At 41.9% G+C, this 21,261-nt stretch overlaps 1 protein-coding gene and 2 pseudogenes across 1 annotated transcript; 2 read left to right on the plus strand and 1 right to left on the minus strand.

The window, feature by feature from the left end:
• The first annotated feature begins 416 nt into the window (after positions 1 to 416).
• On the plus strand, positions 417 to 1,364 carry LOC112103618 (olfactory receptor 12-like). Its single transcript, XM_026652503.1, has one exon. It carries the CDS (start codon positions 417 to 419, stop codon positions 1,362 to 1,364), a length of 948 nt encoding a protein of 315 aa, XP_026508288.1.
• Positions 1,365 to 10,062: 8,698 nt separating this feature from the next.
• On the minus strand, positions 10,063 to 11,010 carry LOC112103603 (annotated as a pseudogene).
• Positions 11,011 to 19,328: 8,318 nt separating this feature from the next.
• Positions 19,329 to 20,567, plus strand: LOC112103604 (annotated as a pseudogene).
• Positions 20,568 to 21,261: the final 694 nt, after the last annotated feature.

A 21,261-nucleotide genomic window follows, 5' to 3' on the forward strand; every position in this document is an offset into this window, starting at 1 on the left:
TGATAATTAATTAAATCATAGATAGATAGATAGATAGATAGATAGATAGATAGATAGATAGTCCTATTTCTACAACCCTTTTATAAATGAATGGTGTTACTCATGGAGGATTTTGCCCACATCTTAATCAGCCAAGAAGAAGAGTCATGAATCATAGTTGTAGGAGAAAGTTGATTAATCTGGACTTCATAGTACATTTTTCTAAAAGAAAGAAAGAAAGAAAGAAAGAAAGAAAGAAAGAAACAAAAACGGAGGCCAGATTTTTAAAATATTTAGGAACCTACTGGGAATTTCCAAAGCATCTAAGTGACTAACCCCAATTGAGTTGAAGAACATTTAGGAGAAACTTCAATGTATCTTCTGTATTTGACCTTTTAACTTTTACCTTGTTCTATTTTCTAAAGGAAATGTCAGCCATGGAGCCAGTAAGAAAGGCAAACCACACAGGAGTGAAAGAATTCATCCTGCTGGGGTTTGGAAGAAGTCTGTGGTTCGAAATTGTCCCCTTTGTGATGTTCCTGGTGATTTACATCATAACCGTGCTGGGAAACACCATCCTAGCCCTCATCATTAGAGTTGACTCTCACCTTCATACCCCCATGTACTTCTTCCTCAAGAACCTGTCCTTCTTAGACGTCTGCTGCTCTTCCTCTGTTGCCCCCAGAGCCATGGTGAGCTTCCTAGCAGGGAGTAAAGCCATTTCCTACAATGGATGTGCCACCCAATTCTTCTTCATCACTGTCTTCCTCACCACCGAAGCATTTCTCCTTGCAGTGATGGCATATGATAGATACACCGCCATCTGCAACCCACTCTTGTATCCCGTTACCATGTCCAAGTGGGTTTGCATTCAGCTGGTTGCAGGGTCATATATCTGCAGCTGTGTGAATTCAATGGTGCAAACAGGTTTCACCTTTACACTGAACCATTGTGGGTCTAATGAGATTGATAATTTCTTCTGTGACGGCCCTCCCTTGATTAGTCTCTCCTGTAGTGACACGTATGTCAACTATCTTGTGATGTTTACCTTCTGTGGCCTCATCATAGTGAGCACTGCCCTGATTGTGCTCATCTCCTACATCTATATCATCTCCACCATCCTCAGGATTCGCTCTGCTGAGGGCAGACACAGAGCCTTCTCCACCTGCACCTCCCACATGATGGTTGTGACTTTATTTTATGGGTCCACTGCTTTGATGTACGCCCAACCCAGTAGGCTAGCTTCTCTGTTCCCAAGGAAAGCGATGTCTGTGTTTTATACCCTTTTCGTTCCCATGTTGAATCCCTTCATCTACAGCCTTAGAAACAAGGAAGTGAAAGATTCTTTAAGAAGGATTGTGGTCAAGAAATGTTTGAAAAAATGAACAGTCTTTGAACATAGAGATGAAACACAGTGGGTCAAGGTATCGTGCACTGCAAAATTCTGACCAAATATTTATTTTTTATTGGGCGTAGTTTTTGTGCAAGTACAAACAAATGAATCATTGCAATCCACAGTATCTATCTATCTATCTATCTATCTATCTATCTATCTATCTATCTTTTTTCTGTGTGTCCATCTCTCCTACACTTTCTGTCTCTCTCCACTTACCTGACCAACTGACCCGTGGAACTCATTATCATTGGATATTATTTAGTCACATATATATTATCAACATTCTAAAATGTCTTGATATGTATAGTGACTTCATGCTTTGGGATACCAGTCAGCTACTGCTTGTCTGAGTTAGGAATAAATTTTCTCTATGATTTATCGTACAATTCTGCTGTCTTTGAAACAGCTATTTCTGGCCATCACTGGAGACAGGATGGTGCTGCATGGCAATTCATTTGTTCTTATAACATTCCAGTACACCATCCATAAAACATATTTCAAGCAATAAAGAATTTCTATATATTTTTCCATACTTTGAATAGGAATGACCTCATTACAAATCTGTAGGTAATGTAAATTGGTTTAGCTAATCTTTACTTCTGTGTATCTACATTGATTTACATCACCTCACATTCTGGTCCTTGAATTATCATTGATTCCCTGTTGAGGTAGCTAACTGGAAATGGTGAACAATGTGATACCTGTATCAGGTAATGGAAACTGATAGAGTCCATGATAAAACTGGATCACATATATACAACCCTCCTATGTCATGTGTGTAACACAGTTCAGTAAAGCAAGTGGTCTTCTTTCAAATCTCACTCTTATTTGTGTAAATCAGGAGCATTCATTCGTCCAGGTGTAAGTCACTAGTAGGTCTGATTCTCCTCTCATTGATCCTGACATAAATCAGGAGTAATGTCACTGGAGTCAGTGGGCCTGATTCCCCCCTCATTCACATTGATGTAAATTAGGAGTCATTCCACTAAAGTTGCATTGTTCTAAAGTGTGTGTATAGGGAAGGAGAACCAGGCCCATTTGCTCTACTTCTTAAGAGGCAATAATTTTTGTGAAACAAACAACTTAAAAAGCTTTTCCTTTTTGATTTAGTCATGAAAAGAAAAACACACTTTGAGCCCTATCCCGCAGCATTTTTTGAGGATAACATCATGTTGACTTCAGGGGAGATTTTGGTGCATTATGTCTTGCCAGATCGAATTTACTATGAAGATTTACCATGGAAATCCCAGGCTTTTAACCAGCAATGATAATTAATGAAATTCAGAATGTACCATTTAAAAAAAAATCTAAGTATAAAGAGAGTTGAATTCTGTCTGTTTTCAGTATGTGAATTACTATCTTCAACACTGTTTGGCGAAGCATAATCTAAGACATTTTCTTTCTTTCTTTCATGCCTGGGACAGGGTGCTGGCTAGGAAACCCTGAGCCAGACCTCTGTCAGGCCAGCTCCAATCAGGAAAGGGGAATTGGAGCTCCTTGAGTAAGCCCAGGCCTAAGTGCCAAACCGGGAACAGCTGCCAACATCATTAGCCAAGGGCTATATAAGGGCTTGCAGGAAGGAAGCCAGGGAGAGAGGAAATGGAGGAGCCAGGGAGTTAGAGGCCGCTCTCCCCTGCTGACTGCAGAAGCTAGCAGTCCCTGAGGCTGTGAGCCTGATGCTGTCTGTAGCTACAAGTTGGTGGGAACTTGTACTGTAAATAAAGAACACGGGTGATTGCACCAAAGCAGAGGTCTCTGGCTGGTTTGTGGGTGCAGAAGTGACCAAAGATAGAGGGGCCCACCTGCACACTGTTACAATGCCACTCTTACAGATAATTAAAGGTGCCAGCATGTGGCACTCGTGCTCTCATTCATAAGCACTGATTTCAATGAGAGTTAGGTGCCTAAATATCTTTTTGATATCTTGCTGTTACTCTCTTGAGGAGTCTTACTGTCTTCAGTTGAACAATTAATATTGGTAGTTGCTAAGCAAGGGATTCATAATCTGGCTCTTAATTCATTTTTTTGTTGATCAATTTGAGCTCAGTCATGCTGCCATTGAAGACAGTGTGAATTTTGTCATTGATTACAAATGAAAGAAGAGTATCAGTTATTACAATTTGAATATCCAGCCTACGGTAACAGATTGAGAGATAGAAGTGTTACCAAATGAATGGGGTCCTGTGTCTAAAGGGAAATGAGATTGGTGAGTTCATTGCATGCAATTTCCTACTTCTGAGGCTCAGTTTCAAAAAGGGAGCTAGATCGGGTGATGCCAAGTGTCCCGGTGCCTGTGTTTTAGGTGCCTAGAATATCAATGGGATTCACAGACCCTGCATTTGGCACTGGGGCTCCCTATGCAATGAGTGGAGGGAGAAATAGGCACCTCAGAATGGGGTTCACTAAAACCAGCATGCTAAGCAGGGAGCTGCCTCACCAATGGGAGATGCCAAGAAGGGGGATTTCAGGGCCTAAATCCAGGCTGTAGGGAGGCATCTCCCACTGCTTGGGATTCTCATCCTGAAGTGAGGTACCCACACCATTTTTGCAAGAATCTGCAGAGGGGAAGCTCCCTAATAACTTTTAGCCCAGTGGTTAGGACACTCACCTGGTTCAAGTCCCTCCCTCCACCTGAGGTGGAAACAGGGATTTGAATGTAAATCTGCCATTTCTGAGCTGAGGGTCTGACCCACTGAGCTTTGGGATATTGTGATGTGGGGCTCCCTCAATGTCTCCTGTTGAAACTGTCCCAGTTTGGATTAATTTATTAAAGAGACACTAAGCCAGAAAGAGAGAGAGAGTGCAAGCATGAGAATGACTCTGTAGCTTGGTGGTTGGAGCAGATACCCGGGATCCAGTCCATTTCCTCCAATGACTCTTTAATTAGTTATCCGAAGTGGAACAGCTTCACCAGTAGTCCAACATTAGGATATCCCATAGCCCAGTGGCTAGGAATCTTACTTGAGAGGTAACAGATTCCTGTTTAAAACCCTCCTCCCCACCAGGAAGCTGGGATGGGGGACTTGGATTAGGGGGTCTCCCACATCCCAGGTGAGTACCTCAGACACAGGGTTAAATATTATGAGTGAACTCCTCCTCTTTCTGCTACCCTGTAGGCTGTTTTATTTGGAGTTAGGTGTGGTCTGAGAATGCTTAATGGATCAGGCCCTGCAGGGAAGTTAGGCAGAGGAATTCTTATCTTCCCTTGATTTGTGCATGTCTCTGGGGTTGAGAAATTCAGATGCCTAGAGCGAGGCAGCAGCCCACATGCTCAGAGGAAAAAAACCATAGGCGGCTAGGGAGCATTGACTGCAAAAACTTAGGTACCAAGTGCTTTAGGGGCCTCCTGGGTTAGGCCGCAGCTGAGCAGGGTTTTGTGAATACTGGTGTTGCCTGATGCTGAGATTTAGGCACCTAAATCCCTTTGTGAATCTAGCCCTGTGGGTTCAACAAGAGATAAGCTGTGACTGTGCAGCTTGAAAACCAATCTGTCCAGTCATTTTTTCTTTCTCTTACATTCATATATTCCAAGGTCAGAAGGGAGAATGATGATAATCTTTTCTCACCTTCTGTAGAACACAGGCTAGAGAAAATTCCCATAATTCCAGATATTTAGAAAAACTTCCAGTCTTGTTTTTAAAAATTGACAGTGATGGAGAATCCACCATGATCCTTGGTAAATTGTTACAATGGCTAATTACTCTCAGTATAAAAAAAATTATGCTTTTTTGCAGTCTGAGTTTGTCTAGCTTCAACATCCACCCATTGCATCACGTTATATCTTTCTCTGCTATATTGAAGAGCCCATTATTGAATATTTGTTCCCCATGCAGATATTTTAGACTGTAATCAAGTCACTCCTTAACATTCTCTTTGTTAAATTAAATAATATAGTGTCTCAGGTGCCCCATTAGGACATTTGCATAAGTGGAATAATAATAAGTCCTAATAGTACTCAGCAATCAACAAATAGTATTCAAAGAATAATTTAGTTAGCATAGATTTGTGTTTACAGATTGGCATCTGCTTGTATTTATTCATGTTTCAAAAATAACTCCTATGAGTAATTCACAGACTGTAGACAATGTGAGAAGTTTACATTGAAGTTTAAGACATCTTTGATAGGTTTTATTGATAACAGACATCACATGCCATTGTTTGCTCATCAGGTGGGGTTTGGGGGAGAATGAATACAGGTTTCTTATGTCTTTGATGAATACCTTGACCACTAGGTTTATGAGGCTTATGAGGGAGCATCCTACCACTACCATCATAGTGTTCACCTCCTGTGGTTTTGGAAATATTTTACTTCGCTTTTTGCAAAATGCCTGAAAGTCTAAACCAAAATTTCCAGGTTGCTACAGAACCAACTTTGCTTTGACATTACCACTGTTTCGAGGTCAAAACTTCTTTGACTTTTCAATCTCCAAGAAATGTTTTAATGTTATTTTCAGTTTGACCTTAGTTTAAATTTTACATTAAACATTAGTTTAATTTTTTTAATAGCTAGTGAACCAAAAAAGTTCATTATTCACCCAACTCTACCCATAACGACTTGGCCAGTAAGAGTCCTACAGATTAGATCTCTATTCTATTCTATTCTATTCTATTCTATTCAAGCACTAAAAAAAAGATCCCATTACCGTTGTTACTTGAAGTGCCTGATAAAATTGGGTAGAAGGATGTTTTAATTGAGATGTTTATACCTCATTGACATATTAAGTCCCCAGGTGCCTACTGAATCTCAGTATTGACGTTTCAGGTCTCTGATTGTGTATTGGCTGCCGAGTCCGAAAGACCAACTTTGGACTCTGATCTTTTTGTATTGTATCTCACCAAATGTTATCAGTCCTTTCAGTAGAGCTCTTGGACAATATATATTAAATGAGCCAAGAGGGACCCCAAAATACAATTACCCCCCTCCTCTAATCGTTGAGACCGCTTCCCATCTAGAATTAGCTTGGAACCGAGAAGCCCTGAATTTTTTCTCCCCCGCTCTAACTCACTGCTTAGCTCTCTCTCCATCTCAGTGCCAAGAACAAAGCTCACCAGCCACGGGATTTCCTCTGCTTTGGAGGCCAGTCAAAGGTCCAATTCTTCCACAGTGTCCCAATCAGCCTCCTTGTGCCATCACAGCACAGGAGGGAATTTGCAAAGGCTCTAATGTTGGCATCAATTGAACTGATCTTCCATTTACCATTCTGTGGGCCAAACGTCCTGGACAATTTCTACTGTGATGTCCTACAAGTCATCAAACGGGCCTGCACTGACACCTACCTCTTTGATCTGCTGATGGTCTCCCAAAGTGGGATGCTTGCCATAATTATCTTCATTCTCCTGCTCATTTCGTAGACCATCATATTGGTCAAGATCAGGACACAACTCACGGAAGGGAAGCGCAAGTCTCTGTCCACCTGTGGAACCCAGATCATCGTTCTGTGTTTAATATTCATCCTCTTCATCTTCATCTATGCTCGGCCTTTCCAGAAATTGCCATGGACAAGGTGATCTCAGTCCGTTACACTGTAATCACCCCAATACTGAAACCGATGATCTACACGCTGAGGAATGCCAAGATGAAGAAGGCCATAAGGAGACTGGTGAGCAGAATGCTCTTCTCAGGGAGGGAAAGAAAGACATATTTTTTTTTAATTATCACTTCTTTTTGTTATTATCAAGATTCATAAACTTGTACAGTGTTAACAAATTTTATTCAGAATCTGTGTTTGTTCTCTTTATAAGAGGGAAGTGTTAGTACCATTATACAAGGCACTGGTGAGACATCATCTGGAATACTGTGTGCAATTTTCGTCTCCCATGTTTAGTTGGGAATTGGTCCTGCTTTGAGCAGGGGGTTGGACTAGATGACCTCCTGAGGTCCCTTCCAACCCTGATATTCTATGATTCTATGTTTCTATGATTTTAAGAATGGGAATGGAATGGAACAGGTGCAGAGAAGGACTACTAGGATAATCCGAGAAATGGAAAACCTGCCTTATGAGAGGCAACTGAAAGAGCTTTGCTTATTTAGCTTCACCAAAAGAAGGCTGAGGGGAGATATTATTGTTCTCTATTAATACATCAGAGGGATAAATACCAGGGAGGGAGAGGAGTTATTTAGGTTAAGGGCCAATATGAACACAAGAACACATGGATATAAATTGGCCATCAACAAGCTTAGGCTTGAAATTAGGTGAAGGTTTCTTACCATCAGAGGAGTGAAGTTCTGGAACAGTCTCCCAAGGAAAGCAGTGGGGGCAAAAAACCTAACTGGTTTCAAGATGAACTTGATAAGTTTGTGGAGGGGATGGTATGATGAAACTGCCTATAATGGCATGTAGCTGATATGCGACTGCTAGCAGCAAATATATCCAATATCTGGTGATGGGACTCTAGATGGGGAGGGCTCTGAGTTACTACAGAGAATTCTTTCCCAGATGTATGCCTGGTGGGCCTTGCCCACATGCTCAGGGTCTAACTGATCACCATATTTGGAGTCAGGAAGGAATTTTCCCCTGGGTCTTATTGGCAGAGACACTGGGGTTTTTTCGCCTTCCTCTGCAGCACAGGGCATGGGTCACTTGCAGGTTTAAACTAGTGTAAATGGTGAATTCTCTGTAACTTGAAGTCTGTAAATCATGATTTGGGGACTTCAGTAACTCAGAGAGAGATTAGGGGTCTGTTACAGGAGTGGGTGGATGAGGTTCTGTGGCCTACAATGTGCAGGAGGTTAGACTAGATGATCACAATGGTCCCTTCTAAACTTAAAGTTTATGATTCTATAAGGATGGTCTTGTAGGCAAGGCTCTTGTGCGACATACAGGAGATGGTAGTTCAGCTCCTCACTCCGCTACCAAGACGCTGTGTGACCTTGGCGAAATTGTTTAGATTGAGATGTTCAATTCACCTAAGGGATTTGAATGTTCTATGTGCATTAACATGCAAAACCCCTGCGATGTCTTTGAAAATCTGAGCCTTCATGTCTGTCCCTCAGTTTCCACAGGAGTTAATAGTTCCAAATCATGAGCTGGTGTCAATCAGCAGTAGCTCTATTGGCATCAATGGGGCCAGATCCCAGATGGTGTAAATAGATCATTGCTTCATTGGTGTCAATGGGACCAGACTCCAGCAGGTGTAATCAGCTGTAGTCAATGGGCCAGGTCTCCAAGTGATGTAAATCAACATTGCTTCTTCCTGCTTTCCTATATGGATGTTTTCCTATCCTTTTGCTGTGCTGCGTGGGAATCACCATAAGAAATACTCCAGTATGCAAAAGCCAAGCTGTTGGTCACAATCGTGACCACTTTCCTGGGGGCTCTTCCAGGTGCAAACAGATGTTTCTGCTGCACACCCAGCCTGGCTTCTCCTCCTTTTTTCTGCAAAACCACAGATACTCTGCTCAGCATCATACCACCAGATGCTCAGTGAAGTGGGGCTGCATCAGCTCCTCTGGGGTCTCAGAATCCCATGCAAGACGCTCAAGTCTTTGATACACATGGATTGCTGATCTGTTCAGAAAGAAGAGGCCTTTTCTTGATTAATTAGTTTTCACTGTGAAATAGCAATTGAACTTTGTAAAGTTATAAATATAAAGCTGATTAGAAACCTACTGAACAATTTCAAAAACATTTTCCTTTCAAAGGTTTGGAAAATAACTTATTTTTAAAAAACAAATGATTATTCATCACACTTTCAACTAAAATGATTAGGTTTTGCTTTTTTCAGATTTGTTTCCTTTTGATTGTTTTTTACTACTTCTGTCCCATTTTCCTCTTTTTTTTTTACATTCTCTCCCTTTTCTAAGTTAAAATGAAAGAAAAGAGAGAAAAAAGGAAGAAAAGGAAAACCCAAAGAGTATATTAATTCTATTTAGATTTAATAATTTTTATTTGTATCCCTGCAAAATTCTGGAAAATGTATGATAATACTTTTCACTTTATTTTTTAATTATAATAAATAGTCAAGTTCTTTTTGTTTTCTTAATGAAAAGGTTGAGGAGCTCAGTATAAAAGTACACTTTTATGTCAGGATTCAGTGAAAAGGCAACCAAAGAGAATTTAAGTTTATATTGTGAAGATAGAGATAGAAATAGAAATAGAAATATTATATGCTAGAATTAACTATAATTCTCTTTGAAAATAAAGATTGAATTTTATTAACTCACACTGCAACAAACCGTATGAAAAATGCAAATAACATGAACATGTAGATGAGTAAAAACACTGAGCCGTTACATATTAGAATACCGTGTTCATCTATTGGACCATTCTATAATAAAATTCACATGTCAATTAAGACATATTTATGATAATTTTATTAACATATTTTAAAAAGTTGTTTCTCCTCCTCAGGAAATAAATGATTTATATGATTTTTTTGTTTCAGTATTTGAAATCATTCATATTTTTTTTAAACCAAAAATTCTGAAGTTCCAATCCTCAGCTACTAGAAAATATTCAGTGAATTGAAATGTTTTTCACATGCTAGAGACCTGGCACATTGACTCCAATGGATTTATGAAGCATTACATTTGCTGGGGAGGTTATGGCCATTGTCTGTAAATTATTCTTGAACACAGTTTTTCAGGTGTGTGTGGTCTGTGAGATACGCATTTCACATGGTGAATACATCCACCCTCTGAAGTGAGGAGGTCTGATTTCTAATAGAAATGATCAGTGAAAGATAAACTATGTCTTTAGTTTCCTTCATGAGAACAAGATTCTGCTCATCAGTCTCCTGATGGCCCTTTTCATCTCAGCGTTTCTCAGTGTGTAGATCATCGGGTTCAGCATTTGGGTGATTACAATGAAAAAGATGGAGGCTACCTTGAACAGGGCAAATTTCTTGAAGGGCTGAGCGTAGATGAAGATACTGGGTAGAAATATTAAGCACACTATGGAAATCTGAGTTCCATATGTGGACAGAGCCTTGTGCTTCCCTTCCATGACATGTGTCCTGATCTTGACTAAGATGACGGTGTAGGAAATTAGCAGACAAATGAATAGTATGATGAGGAGCATTCCACCATTGAAGACCATCTACAGTTCAACTACATGGGTGTCAGTGCAGGCTAGTTTGATGACCTCTGGGACGTCTCAGTAGAAATTGTCCAGGATGTTTGGCCCACACAATGGAAACTGGAGGAGCAGTCCGATCTGAACCACAGAGTGAGCCAGTCTACGCAGCCATGATAGTGCCACCAGCCCTATGAACTCACCCCGCTTCATGATAGTCAGGTATCTCAGTGGTTGATAGATGGCCACGTACCGATCAATCGCCATCCCCACAAGAAAAAACAAGATCGTGCCCACAATCAAATGGAAAAAGAACATCTTGAGGATGCATTCATTAAAGGAGACAGTTTTATGCTTGGAGAGGAGACCACACAGCAAGTTGGGAGCATTGACTGATGATTCACTGATATCCTTGAAAGCTAGATTGGCCAGCAGGAAGTACATAGGTGTGTGGAGCTGATGGTCAGCGATCACTGTGATGATGATTGTGAAGTTCCCCAGCCAGGTGGCTATGTACACTATGAGGAAGACCATGAAGAGAAAATATTTCAACTGATGATTCTGAGTGAGGCCCAAGAGAACAAATTCAGTTACTGTGGTGGTGATGTTCTGCGGGTCCATTTCATATCCGCAAAATAATCCTAGAAGTTGGACAGAAATAACAATAATTATGAATTGTTGTATTTCTGCCCCCTTTAAGTTACTTATATTAAATCTGTTTTTAATCCACATTACCCAAACACACATTGTTTTGGACTTTACTTTTCTTTTTCTTTTCTCAATTAATTTCAGGAAATCCCCAAGTCAGCAAACCCAGGGTGATCTTCCAAAGTATGGTCCTGGGAATGAAGTGGAACAGTCTACTCCCCCCCCAAAAGTCCCCTGTTCACCACAGTGTCCTTTCACCATCCTACAGCCCTGGTTCTACTCAAATGCCAAATGATGGTGATGTGTGTCAGGTTTTGGATTTTCAGTCTCTTTCCTCCTTGTCTCTCACTTCTTTTCTTTACCCCACATTTTCCACAATAAAATTCTGGAAGTGAAATATTGAAAGTGTGAGAAAGCGAAAAAATACCCACTTACTCTCACAATTTGTCATAGGAAAATTAAGAAGGGAATCCAAGTGAAATAAGAGAGTTAAGGTGGCTGAGGTCATATATTTTACTGGGCCAACTTCTGTTGGTGAAAAAGACAAGCTTTGAAGTGCCAAAGAGCTTGTTTCTTTCACCAAGAGAAATTAGCACAGTCAAAGATATTACCTCTCCCACCTTGCCTCTCTCATATCCTGGCATCAACACAGCTATAACAACACTACAAACATGCAAATGAAAGGAAAAGTTTCATTTTAGTTTGGGTTTTTTTTCATGGAAAGCCACAAATTTTCATCAAAAATCTAGGTCCTAATCAAATAGTTTGATTTAATCAAAACCTCTTTTTGAGAGTGACATTTCTTTTGAGAGAAGAAAATTTTGATTTAGAATAAAAGAAAAAATCATGTGGATTGGCATTTTCTGATGAAAAATTGAAAAAAAGTTAAAAAACAAACAAACACATTTTCCCCAGCCCCAGTCTGCTGACATTTATTGCCAAAGACTGTGTGGTGATGGTTTCCATTTCTGCCCTGCCATGGACATCCTGTGTGACCATAGATAACTCAAACCCCCTCTTATCTTGGGATTTTCAAGTGAGAGCAAGGAGATAGGTGTCCAATTCTCATAGAACTTAACTTGATGTTTGATATCCAAACTCCACAGATTCTTTGAATATCTCAGCCACTCTACCATTTTTAAAATGGATAGAAAGAAGCATTTCCCTACTTTGTAGGCGAGTAGTGGGCTAAGTGCTTTCAGGATGGTGAGGCACTCAGGTACAATGGCATTGGTGACTTGTCAGTGCTTATTCAGATCTCTTTGAATGAAGGCAATAAAGATGGAGGCCTTTCAACCCAGCGTCTCTTTCAGCCCACCACAGAGATTCCCTGGGATCACGGAGAGCTTACGCTGTGGAAATTTCATTGGGATGTCAGTGAGGATTGAGCTAACGACCTCTTAATCTAAAAGCTGGTCACTCTAAAGAAACAGAGCCCTTAGCTCAAAGCCCCGTAGCAGATCCATAAAAATCTATATGGAGCACAGCCAACAGAAGCAAGCAAGCAGACACATTAAATTAGTCTGGGCTTCACCTTGAGCTATGTAATATAAGCTGCTTTTAACCATTTCAGAACCTAAGGGCTAGATTCACAATGGGACTTAATCTTTCAGACCCTTAAAAATCACTAGGATTCCCAGAGCCAGAGTTCAAACCCAGGCTCCCTATCCAACAGGGAGAGGTAGGTGTCTAAGAATGGGATGAATCAAACCCAACAGGCCGAGGGGCTCCCTACCTATGTTTGTGATGGGAGATAGCCCAGAAAGGGGTGTTGCTAACCCTCTCCCTTCTCACAGAGCTTGAAGTCTATGTCTGGGCTGCAGGGACCCACAGCCAGGACCCCTTTCCTGGAGTGAGGCGTCTGCACCATTTTTGGGCAAGACATGCCAGAGGAGGAGGCAGCAGCATCCGCCACCTGATAATGTTTAGCTTAGGCCACTAACCCGGGCTGTGGAAGACCCCTGTTCAAATCTTTGCTCCCCTAGCCACATTTCAGCACCACCTCCTCTGGCTTAATTCTGAATGGGCCCAGTCCAGCAGATGAGCTCTGAGCTCAGCTAATGGACCAGGCCCAGCCATTTCTCCATCCACTTTCCTATGATTTATGGGTCACATTGGGGTTCAGGTATCTGCATGCCTAGGTGGAGGCAGCCACACATGTGCCACAGATAGAAATGTAGGCACCTGGGGAACTTTTAGAGCAGAGTGAGTTCAGGTGCCCACAGAGCCTGGTGGCAAGTAAACAGGATTTGTGAATGTGAGTGGCACCACAATGATGGACTTAGGCACTGAAAGTAGCAGGGAGGCCTCTCTGGTCCTTTGTGAATCCAAGTGGGGGGGTTGTGAATGCCAGAGGCACTGAAACGTTGGACTTAGACTCCAAAAGTCGCAGGGAGGCGCCTATGTTTTTTTCTGAATTTAGCCCTTTGTGTGAATCGGGGGTGTTTTCAGGGCTCCGAGGCAGTTAAAGGTGACTAAGAGATACGGGCCAAATTCCATCTTTAGTTTCTATGCGAGTCTCCTGTGACCACTCTAGTCTACAGCTGCTGGAGAGCTACAGAACCTGGGCCATACTAAAAGAAAGAAATAATTAAACCCGTGCTGGGAATATCACCAGGATTTTCTCCACCAATTTGGGCACTTCCCTGGGTTCTTTCTGGGATGTATTTTCCAGCTCTAACCTGCCCTAGAAATCTGAGCTCCACAGAGCCATTGCTATGGGATGGGAGAGCCAGGGAGACACAGCTAGTCACAGGAAGGCCTCAGAATGGGGTGTGTCTCCTATTATCCTCCCAACTCATTTTATCATCTCTGACATCCCCAGCCAATTTTTTGAACAGAAAACAATACCAGTGCTCAGTGTGATCTCCCTAGCCAGACCTTTCCTTCCTTCTCATCATGGGCTCTGAGCCTCCCCCATCCAGCAATAACAATTCCTATCCCTACTATCACATGGCACAGTTTAGGAATCAAGAGTCCATACGTCACACAACCTGCCGTGTGCATGGTCTCGGAGCCAGCTACCTCCAAACGAACAAAAAAGGCCTCAAGAAGTCATATCTCAGAGCTGATCGTTGCTGTGCTGACAGGCAGGAGAAGTGGAGCTGCTTCCAACCATGAGACAGCCCCAGAAATCTTCCTCTTATATAATATCTGATCCATGAGGTAAGGTGGGCTCTAGGATGAAAGATTCTCTGAATTCTCCCTCAGCTTTTCTGTGAAGGATCTTGACAGCTGACTCTGGAGATGCAGGGAGTCTGCCACAAGGGGGATTATTAAAAAATTGCTGGAGTGTTTCATTGCGGTTAAATGTTTATTCTAGCCACCCAAACTCAACCAGCTCTGGAATTCCCTGCCAGGCTGGGTGGACCCAAGGGGAATGTTGGGGGTGCAGGGAAATAAATGGATATTTGAGTGGCCTGAGAAGCAGAGGGAATCCCAGTGTGTTTTATTCCTGGCACTGGGAGAGAAATGTGATCAAGAAAGGAAGCAGTGCTACTGGGTTCTGGGCTCATTGCATAAGGGCATGGAGATAAACTCCTTGGGGCACAGATGGTGTTTTCATTCTGTGTTTGTACAGGACCTTACACACTGGGGTCCTGGTCCAGGACTGGCAGACATAAGCACTAAAGCATCAACACACCAATAATAAAAACAATGATTGGCTATTGAAGGGAAAATATTCAGAGCCATCAGACTCCAGTGATATCCCACCCTGTGCACACTGAGGACAGCTTCTGGGCTCTGTTGCACAACTTTCTGAACTGTTCTTGCAAAAAATGACATTATCTAAGCCATTTGAACACTGCCTCAGTTTACAAATCAAACTTTAATTCCCTATCTACATCTTCTGTGAACTCAGCCTGGGACCTGAGCGTGAAGCTGTCTCAGCTTCTCTGTCATCATCAACAGCAACAAACGTTCTACAGTCAAAACCAAGATTTAAGTGACTCCTGTGCATCCCCCTCTCTTTCATGCCCTGCCCTCACTGACCCTGGGGGGGAGATAGCTCAGTGGTTTGAGCCCTAGCCTGCTAAACCCAGGGATGTGAGTTCAATTATTGAAAGGGCCATTTAGGGATCTGGGGCAAAAAAATCTGTCTGGGGATTGGTCCTGCTTTGAGCAGGGGGTTGGACTAGATGATCTCCTGAGGTCCCTTCCAACCGTGATATTCTATGATCTATGACCCTGCTGTGCACCCCTGTTGCTTTCACTCATTTTGCAAGAGTCTTTGATGAAAAATCATTTCACAATTGTGCTGAAGATATTCCAGCCAGGAACAGCCACCAGCCACTTTCCCAGATCTGTGTTCACTGATCAGGGCTGGCAGGAGTAACAGCAGTTACAATTTATTCTTTTATATTTTTTCCACAAAACATGACTAACCACGCATGGTTAGTAGATCTGTGAATTGAGTAAGAGGAGGCCATTTTTAATGAATTACTTTGCAGAGCTGCACAACATAACTATCAATTCTTACAAATATAGAATTCATCAGGAATGAAAACACATGCTATAATTATTTTTTAAATGTTTCAAAAACCTTATAAAATTAATTTTATAAAAAAACTGATTTTCCAATTTTTGAAAAATTTCATGAACATTTATCTGAAAATGTTCAGGTTTTCATATTTCAGTGTGTTGTGGTTGTTTTTAGTAGTAGTAGTAGTAGTAGTAGTAGTAGAAGTAGTTTGGCTATTTTCCTAATAAAAATAAGTGAAGGTAGAGAAACTGTTTATGGTGTAGGAAATGGTGTTTTTCATAGAGAAATAAATTGTGGAAGGGACACGTTTTCAAGCTCACCTGCCTCACATTTCTCATATCCTAGGACCAACACAGCTGCAACAACACTGCAAACAAAAAACACATTTTGTGTCAAGGTTTGGGAAAAAGCAACTAAAATGTTTATAATCCAGTGTGGGAAGCCAGAGTTTTAGTAGAATGTTAAAAATGATTGAATCATTAACTAAGGGAAGAGCCACCTCAGAGAATCTGATTTCCCACTGGTTGTATGAGCTCATGATGGCCTTCCACTAAACTTATCAGCATTTTTCTGTCTGTCTTTCTGTAATGTGATCATTCTTGAATACTGCATTTGGTCAATTCCCTAATTTTGGGCCTTCCATTATAACAATATTGCATCCCATCTCTGCCCAACCTTCCAACAGAGGATAACATGTTGACACCCTGCCTGACTTACTACCCAGAGAAGAGGAGACAAATGACTAGGGGGGGAGCAATGTGGGAGAAAGACAGGAATGGGGGTGTGCAGATGGTGGGAATTGGGGAGAGAAAGGTGGACTCTGGGAATAGGGGGCATGGGAGGCATGTAGAATACCTGGTGGAGGAGAATTGAGAGCAACAGGGAGTGCCTAAAATAGAGGGGGATGGGGAGGGGTCTCACACAGGAAGTTTGTTGGGGGGGAGGAGGGAAATGCAAGAAGCCCCGTGTGTTTGCAATGAGCTCATCCTACAGAAGCTATGAAATGTGCTACCTCCTAGTATAGGGGTCGGCAGCCTTTCAGAAGTGGTGTGCCGAGTCTTCATTTATTCACTCTAATTTAAGGTTTCGCGTGCCAGTAATACATTTTAATGTTTTTAGAAGGCCTCTTTCTATAAGTCTATAATATATAACTAAACTATTGTTATATGTAAAGTAAATAAAGTTTTTAAAATGTTTAAGAAGCTTCATTTAAAATTAAATTAAAATGCAGAGCTCCCCGTGGCCAGGACCCGGTCAGTGTGAGTGCCACTCAAAATCAGCTCGTGTGCCGCCTTTGGCACGCATGCCATAGGTTGCCTACCCCTGTCCTAGTACAATGAATTATTTCACCAATTTACTAGAATTTTTTGAGGGGGTCAACAAGTATGTGGACCAAGGGGATCAGGTGGATATAGTGTACCTCGCTTTTCAGAAAGCCTTTGACAAGGTCCCCCACCAAAGGCTCTTACGCAAAGTAAGCTGCCACAGGATAAGAAGGAAGGTTCTCTCATGAATTGGTAACTGGTTAAAAGATAGGAAACAAAGGGTTGGTATAAATGGTCAGTTTTCAGAATCGAGAGAGGTAAATAGTGGTGTCCCCCAGGGGTCTGTTCTGGGACCAGTCCTGTTCAACATATTCATAAATGATCTGGAAAAAGGGGTAAACAGTAAGGTGGCAAAATTTGCAGATGATACAAAATTACTAAAGATAGTTAAGACCCAGGCACTGCGAAGAGCTACAAAAGGATCTCTCAAACCTGGGTGACTGGGCAACAAAATGGCAGATGAATTTTAATGTTGATAAATGCAAAGTAATGCACATTGGAAAGCATAATCCCAACTATACAGATAAAATGATGGGGTCTAAATTAGCTGTTACCACTCAAGAAAGAGATCTTGGAGTCATTATGTATAGTTCTTTGAAAACATCCACTTAATGTGCAGTGGCAGTCAAAAAAGCGAACGGAATGCTGGGAATAATTAAGAAAGGGTTAGATAATAGGACAGAAAATATCATGTTGCCTCTATATAAATCCATGGTATGCCCACATCTTGAAGAATGTGTGCAGATGTGGTCGCCCCATCTCAAAAAAGATATATTGGAACTGGAAAATTTTCAGAGAAGAGCAACAAAAATTATTAGGGGTATGGAATGGGTTCCGTATGAGGAGAGATTAATAAGACTGGGAATTTCCAGCTTTGAAATGAGACGGCTAAGGGGAGATATGATTGAGTTCAATAAATCATGACTGGTGTAGAGAAAGTAGATAAGTAAGTGTTGTTTACTACTTCTCATAACACAAGAAGTAGGGGTCACCAAATGATTAATAGGCAGCAGGTTTAAAACAAACAAAAAAAGGAAGTATCACTTCACACAACACACAGTCAACGTGTGGAACTCCTTGCCAGAGGATGTTGTGAAGGCCAAGAGCATAATGGGGTTCAAAAATGAACTAGATAAATTCATGGAGGATAGGTCCATCAATGGCTATTAGCCAGGATGGGCAGGAATGGTGTCCTTAGCCTCTGTTTGCCAAAAGCTGGGAATGAGCAACAGGGGAGGGATCATTTGATGATTACCTGTTCTATTCATTCCCTCTGGGGCACCTGGCACTGGCCACTGTCGGAAGACAGGATACTGGGCTTGATGGACCTTTGATCTGACCCAGTAGGGCCATTCTTATGTTCTTATGTACCTGGAAGACATGAGAACATTTATGGAAAATGGGAAAAGTATCTAAAAGCAGATATCAATTGGAACAATGGGAAACCTTCTGGAGGAAGGCAAAAAACACATCTATTTGTCCAATGCTTAAGGAAATTTGTTACCATAAACTTTATGAAGGGGCTCTCATGCCACCTAACCATTTCTAACTAGGTTTCTTATACTTGAATTCACTAAATTGTTAATAAATTGGTTTTATTTTGAAATCTAAACCAGTCCAATGCTGTGTTTCAGCTCAACTGTTTGGTAACTCCAGTTTAACTAGCAAGTCATTGAATATTGAACTCTATACATGAGCATTAAACCTTTAATAGCTGAACTGTCCAGCAGAGGGACGGACAGTGCAGAACACGGGTTTTGGGGGGAAATTTGGGACTGGGAGTGTGCTGGGGGTCAACCTACAAGTAGCAACCAAGGCTGGTGGAAGCCACAATGTGGCTGGTGTGTTGCTGACAGGCTGCTGGGGTCCGAGATACTGGACCAGTGCTGCATCTATACACAGACACACAGGATGTAGCTCACATGCTGCTAGGCTGGTTGTGAGTGTTCCAGGTTGGGAGCTACACCAGCAAAGCATAACAGGGTTATGGAGCAAGCAGTGATTCAAACCCTCACTGGTCTGGATTGCACCCCAGAATGTGACAGACCCCCCCACCCCGATGAGAAACCTGGACTGTTAGAACCCTTGGACTCCCAGAAAATCCACATTCTTCCCAACCCTGAACCTCTAGGGCACATGAGGAATCTGTGGCACGCGTGAGGTGTGCACCATCAGGGCTTCAGGAAGACAAATGGAGACAGTTATTAGCAGGGGGCATTTTGAGTGTGTAGGTTGCTCCTGTTCATGCCCAAACACCCGAAACTAGAGATAACCACTGATGGAGTGCCTATGTTTTGCTGCAGAAGGGCACTCAACATTGGGGCTGAGGACACAGTCTGGAATTTGGTAAACAAAGAAAATTTGCAAGCATGTGTATCAGTTAACATGGAGTTAGTATCCCTTTAATGTCCATAATGTACTAAGATTACATCATAACTATTGTCATTAGTGTTTCCTCTTCAGGACTATTTAGAGGTTAATAAATGGAGAAGAAGAACCTCACCAACCCAGTGACAGAATTTGTCCTCTTGGGCCTCACCCAGAGTCCTGAGCTGCAGCAATTCCTTTATGTGGCTTTCTTCATAATCTACGTGAACACCTGGCTGGGAAACTTCATCATCATCACTACCATGATCAGTGACCACCGGCTCCACACCCCCAAGTATTCCTGCTGGCCAACTTGGCTTTCCTAGACCACAGCAACTCATCAGTCAATCCTCCAAAATTGCTCTCACATCTCCTCTCACAGCAAAACATCATCTCATTCAATGAGTGCATCCTCAGGATGTTTTTCTTCCACTTCATTGCTGGCGCTATGGGGTTATGCCTTGTGGGGTTCGCAATCGATCGGTATGTGGCCATCTATAAACCACTGTGGTACTTGTGTATCATGAACCTGTGTGTGCGCGTGGGGATAGTGGCACTGGTGTGGCTGAGTAGATTGGTTCACTCTGCTGTTCAGATTGGACTGCTCCTCCAGTTACCGTTCTGTGGGCCGAACGTCCTGGACAATTTCTACTGTGATGTCCCACTGGTCATCAAACTGGTCTGCACTGATACCCATGTGGTTGAGCTGCAGCTTGTCTTCAATGGTGGAGTAGCAATCATAATAGTATTCATCATTCTGCTGATTTCCTACACCGTCATCTTAGGCCTTGGCTACACTAGAGGGAGGGGGGGAGTTTGAACTAAGACATGCAACTTCAGCTACGCTATTCACGTAGCTGAAGTCAAAGTATCTTAGTTCGACTTACCTGGCCATCCTCACGGCGGCGAGTCAACCGTCATGGCTCCCCCAACAACTCCACTTACTCCTCCTGCTGAGGTGGAATACAGGCACATCTAGACATCTAGACATCACATCTAGACAAGACGCGATAAATCAATCCCCAATACATCGAACACTACCTGCCAATCCGGCAGGTAGTATAGACATACCCTTAGTCCAGATCAGGACACACGTCATGGATGGGAAGTGCAAGGTTCTGTCCACCTGTGAAGCCCTGATTACCATGGTGTGTTTACAATTCATTCCCAGCATCTTCATCTATGCTCGGCCTTTCAATAAGTTCACCTTGAATAAGATGGTCTCAGTCATTTACACTGTAATCACCCAGATGCTGAACCTGATGATCTAGATGCTGAGAAATGCTGAGATGAAGAAGGCCATCAGGAGACTGATGACCAGAATGCTGTCCTTAGGGAGGGACATAGAGACATAATTTATCTTTCAATGTCCATTTGTGATAAAAACCCGATCTCAGTGATGTATCAGAGAGTAGATGTATGTGGCATGTGAAATATGTGTGTGGTCAAATGAGTTCAAATCCTCCACACTCATGAGAATCTCAGCTCATAAATGCATAATAGAGTGAGGGCCAGAACCTTAGTATAAAGAAAAAAAGCAGTCAGTGGAAATAAGACATAGCTCCATGTGGGTAAATGGGCCATATCCCCAGCTGGAGGAAATGGGTGCATTTCACTCCATGACTTCCACCAGCTGGGGCTTTGATACTGAGAACTGCTGGTTGAAATTATTCTAAGAATGATTTTGCCTAATGAGGAATCTATGAAAATCCATATCTTCTAAAAGAAGAATCTGTTGAATACATTATGTGTCATAACTAATAAACTGATTGTGATGAAGAAATTACTATCAAATATTCCAATAGAGAATAAGATCATTCTTTTATCTTATGGCTAATTCTTTTATACCATATATATATACACACCACTTCTCTGCATTTATCGTGTCAAGTCTCATCAGAATTTTTTAATAATATTCACAACTTACTTTCAAAAAGAATTAGTTTTAGTTTTGTCTACATTACATTTCTTTCTCTAACTTCACAGTTTAACTGAAGTTACCTTTGCTTCCTTTTCCTGGCCCTCCTAATATAGAATGGGACTAGAATG

The sequence above is a fragment of the Terrapene carolina genome, unplaced genomic scaffold, assembly GCF_002925995.2.
Source record: "Terrapene carolina triunguis isolate 2854851 unplaced genomic scaffold, T_m_triunguis-2.0 Scaffold119, whole genome shotgun sequence".
Lineage (NCBI taxonomy): Eukaryota > Metazoa > Chordata > Testudines > Emydidae > Terrapene > Terrapene triunguis.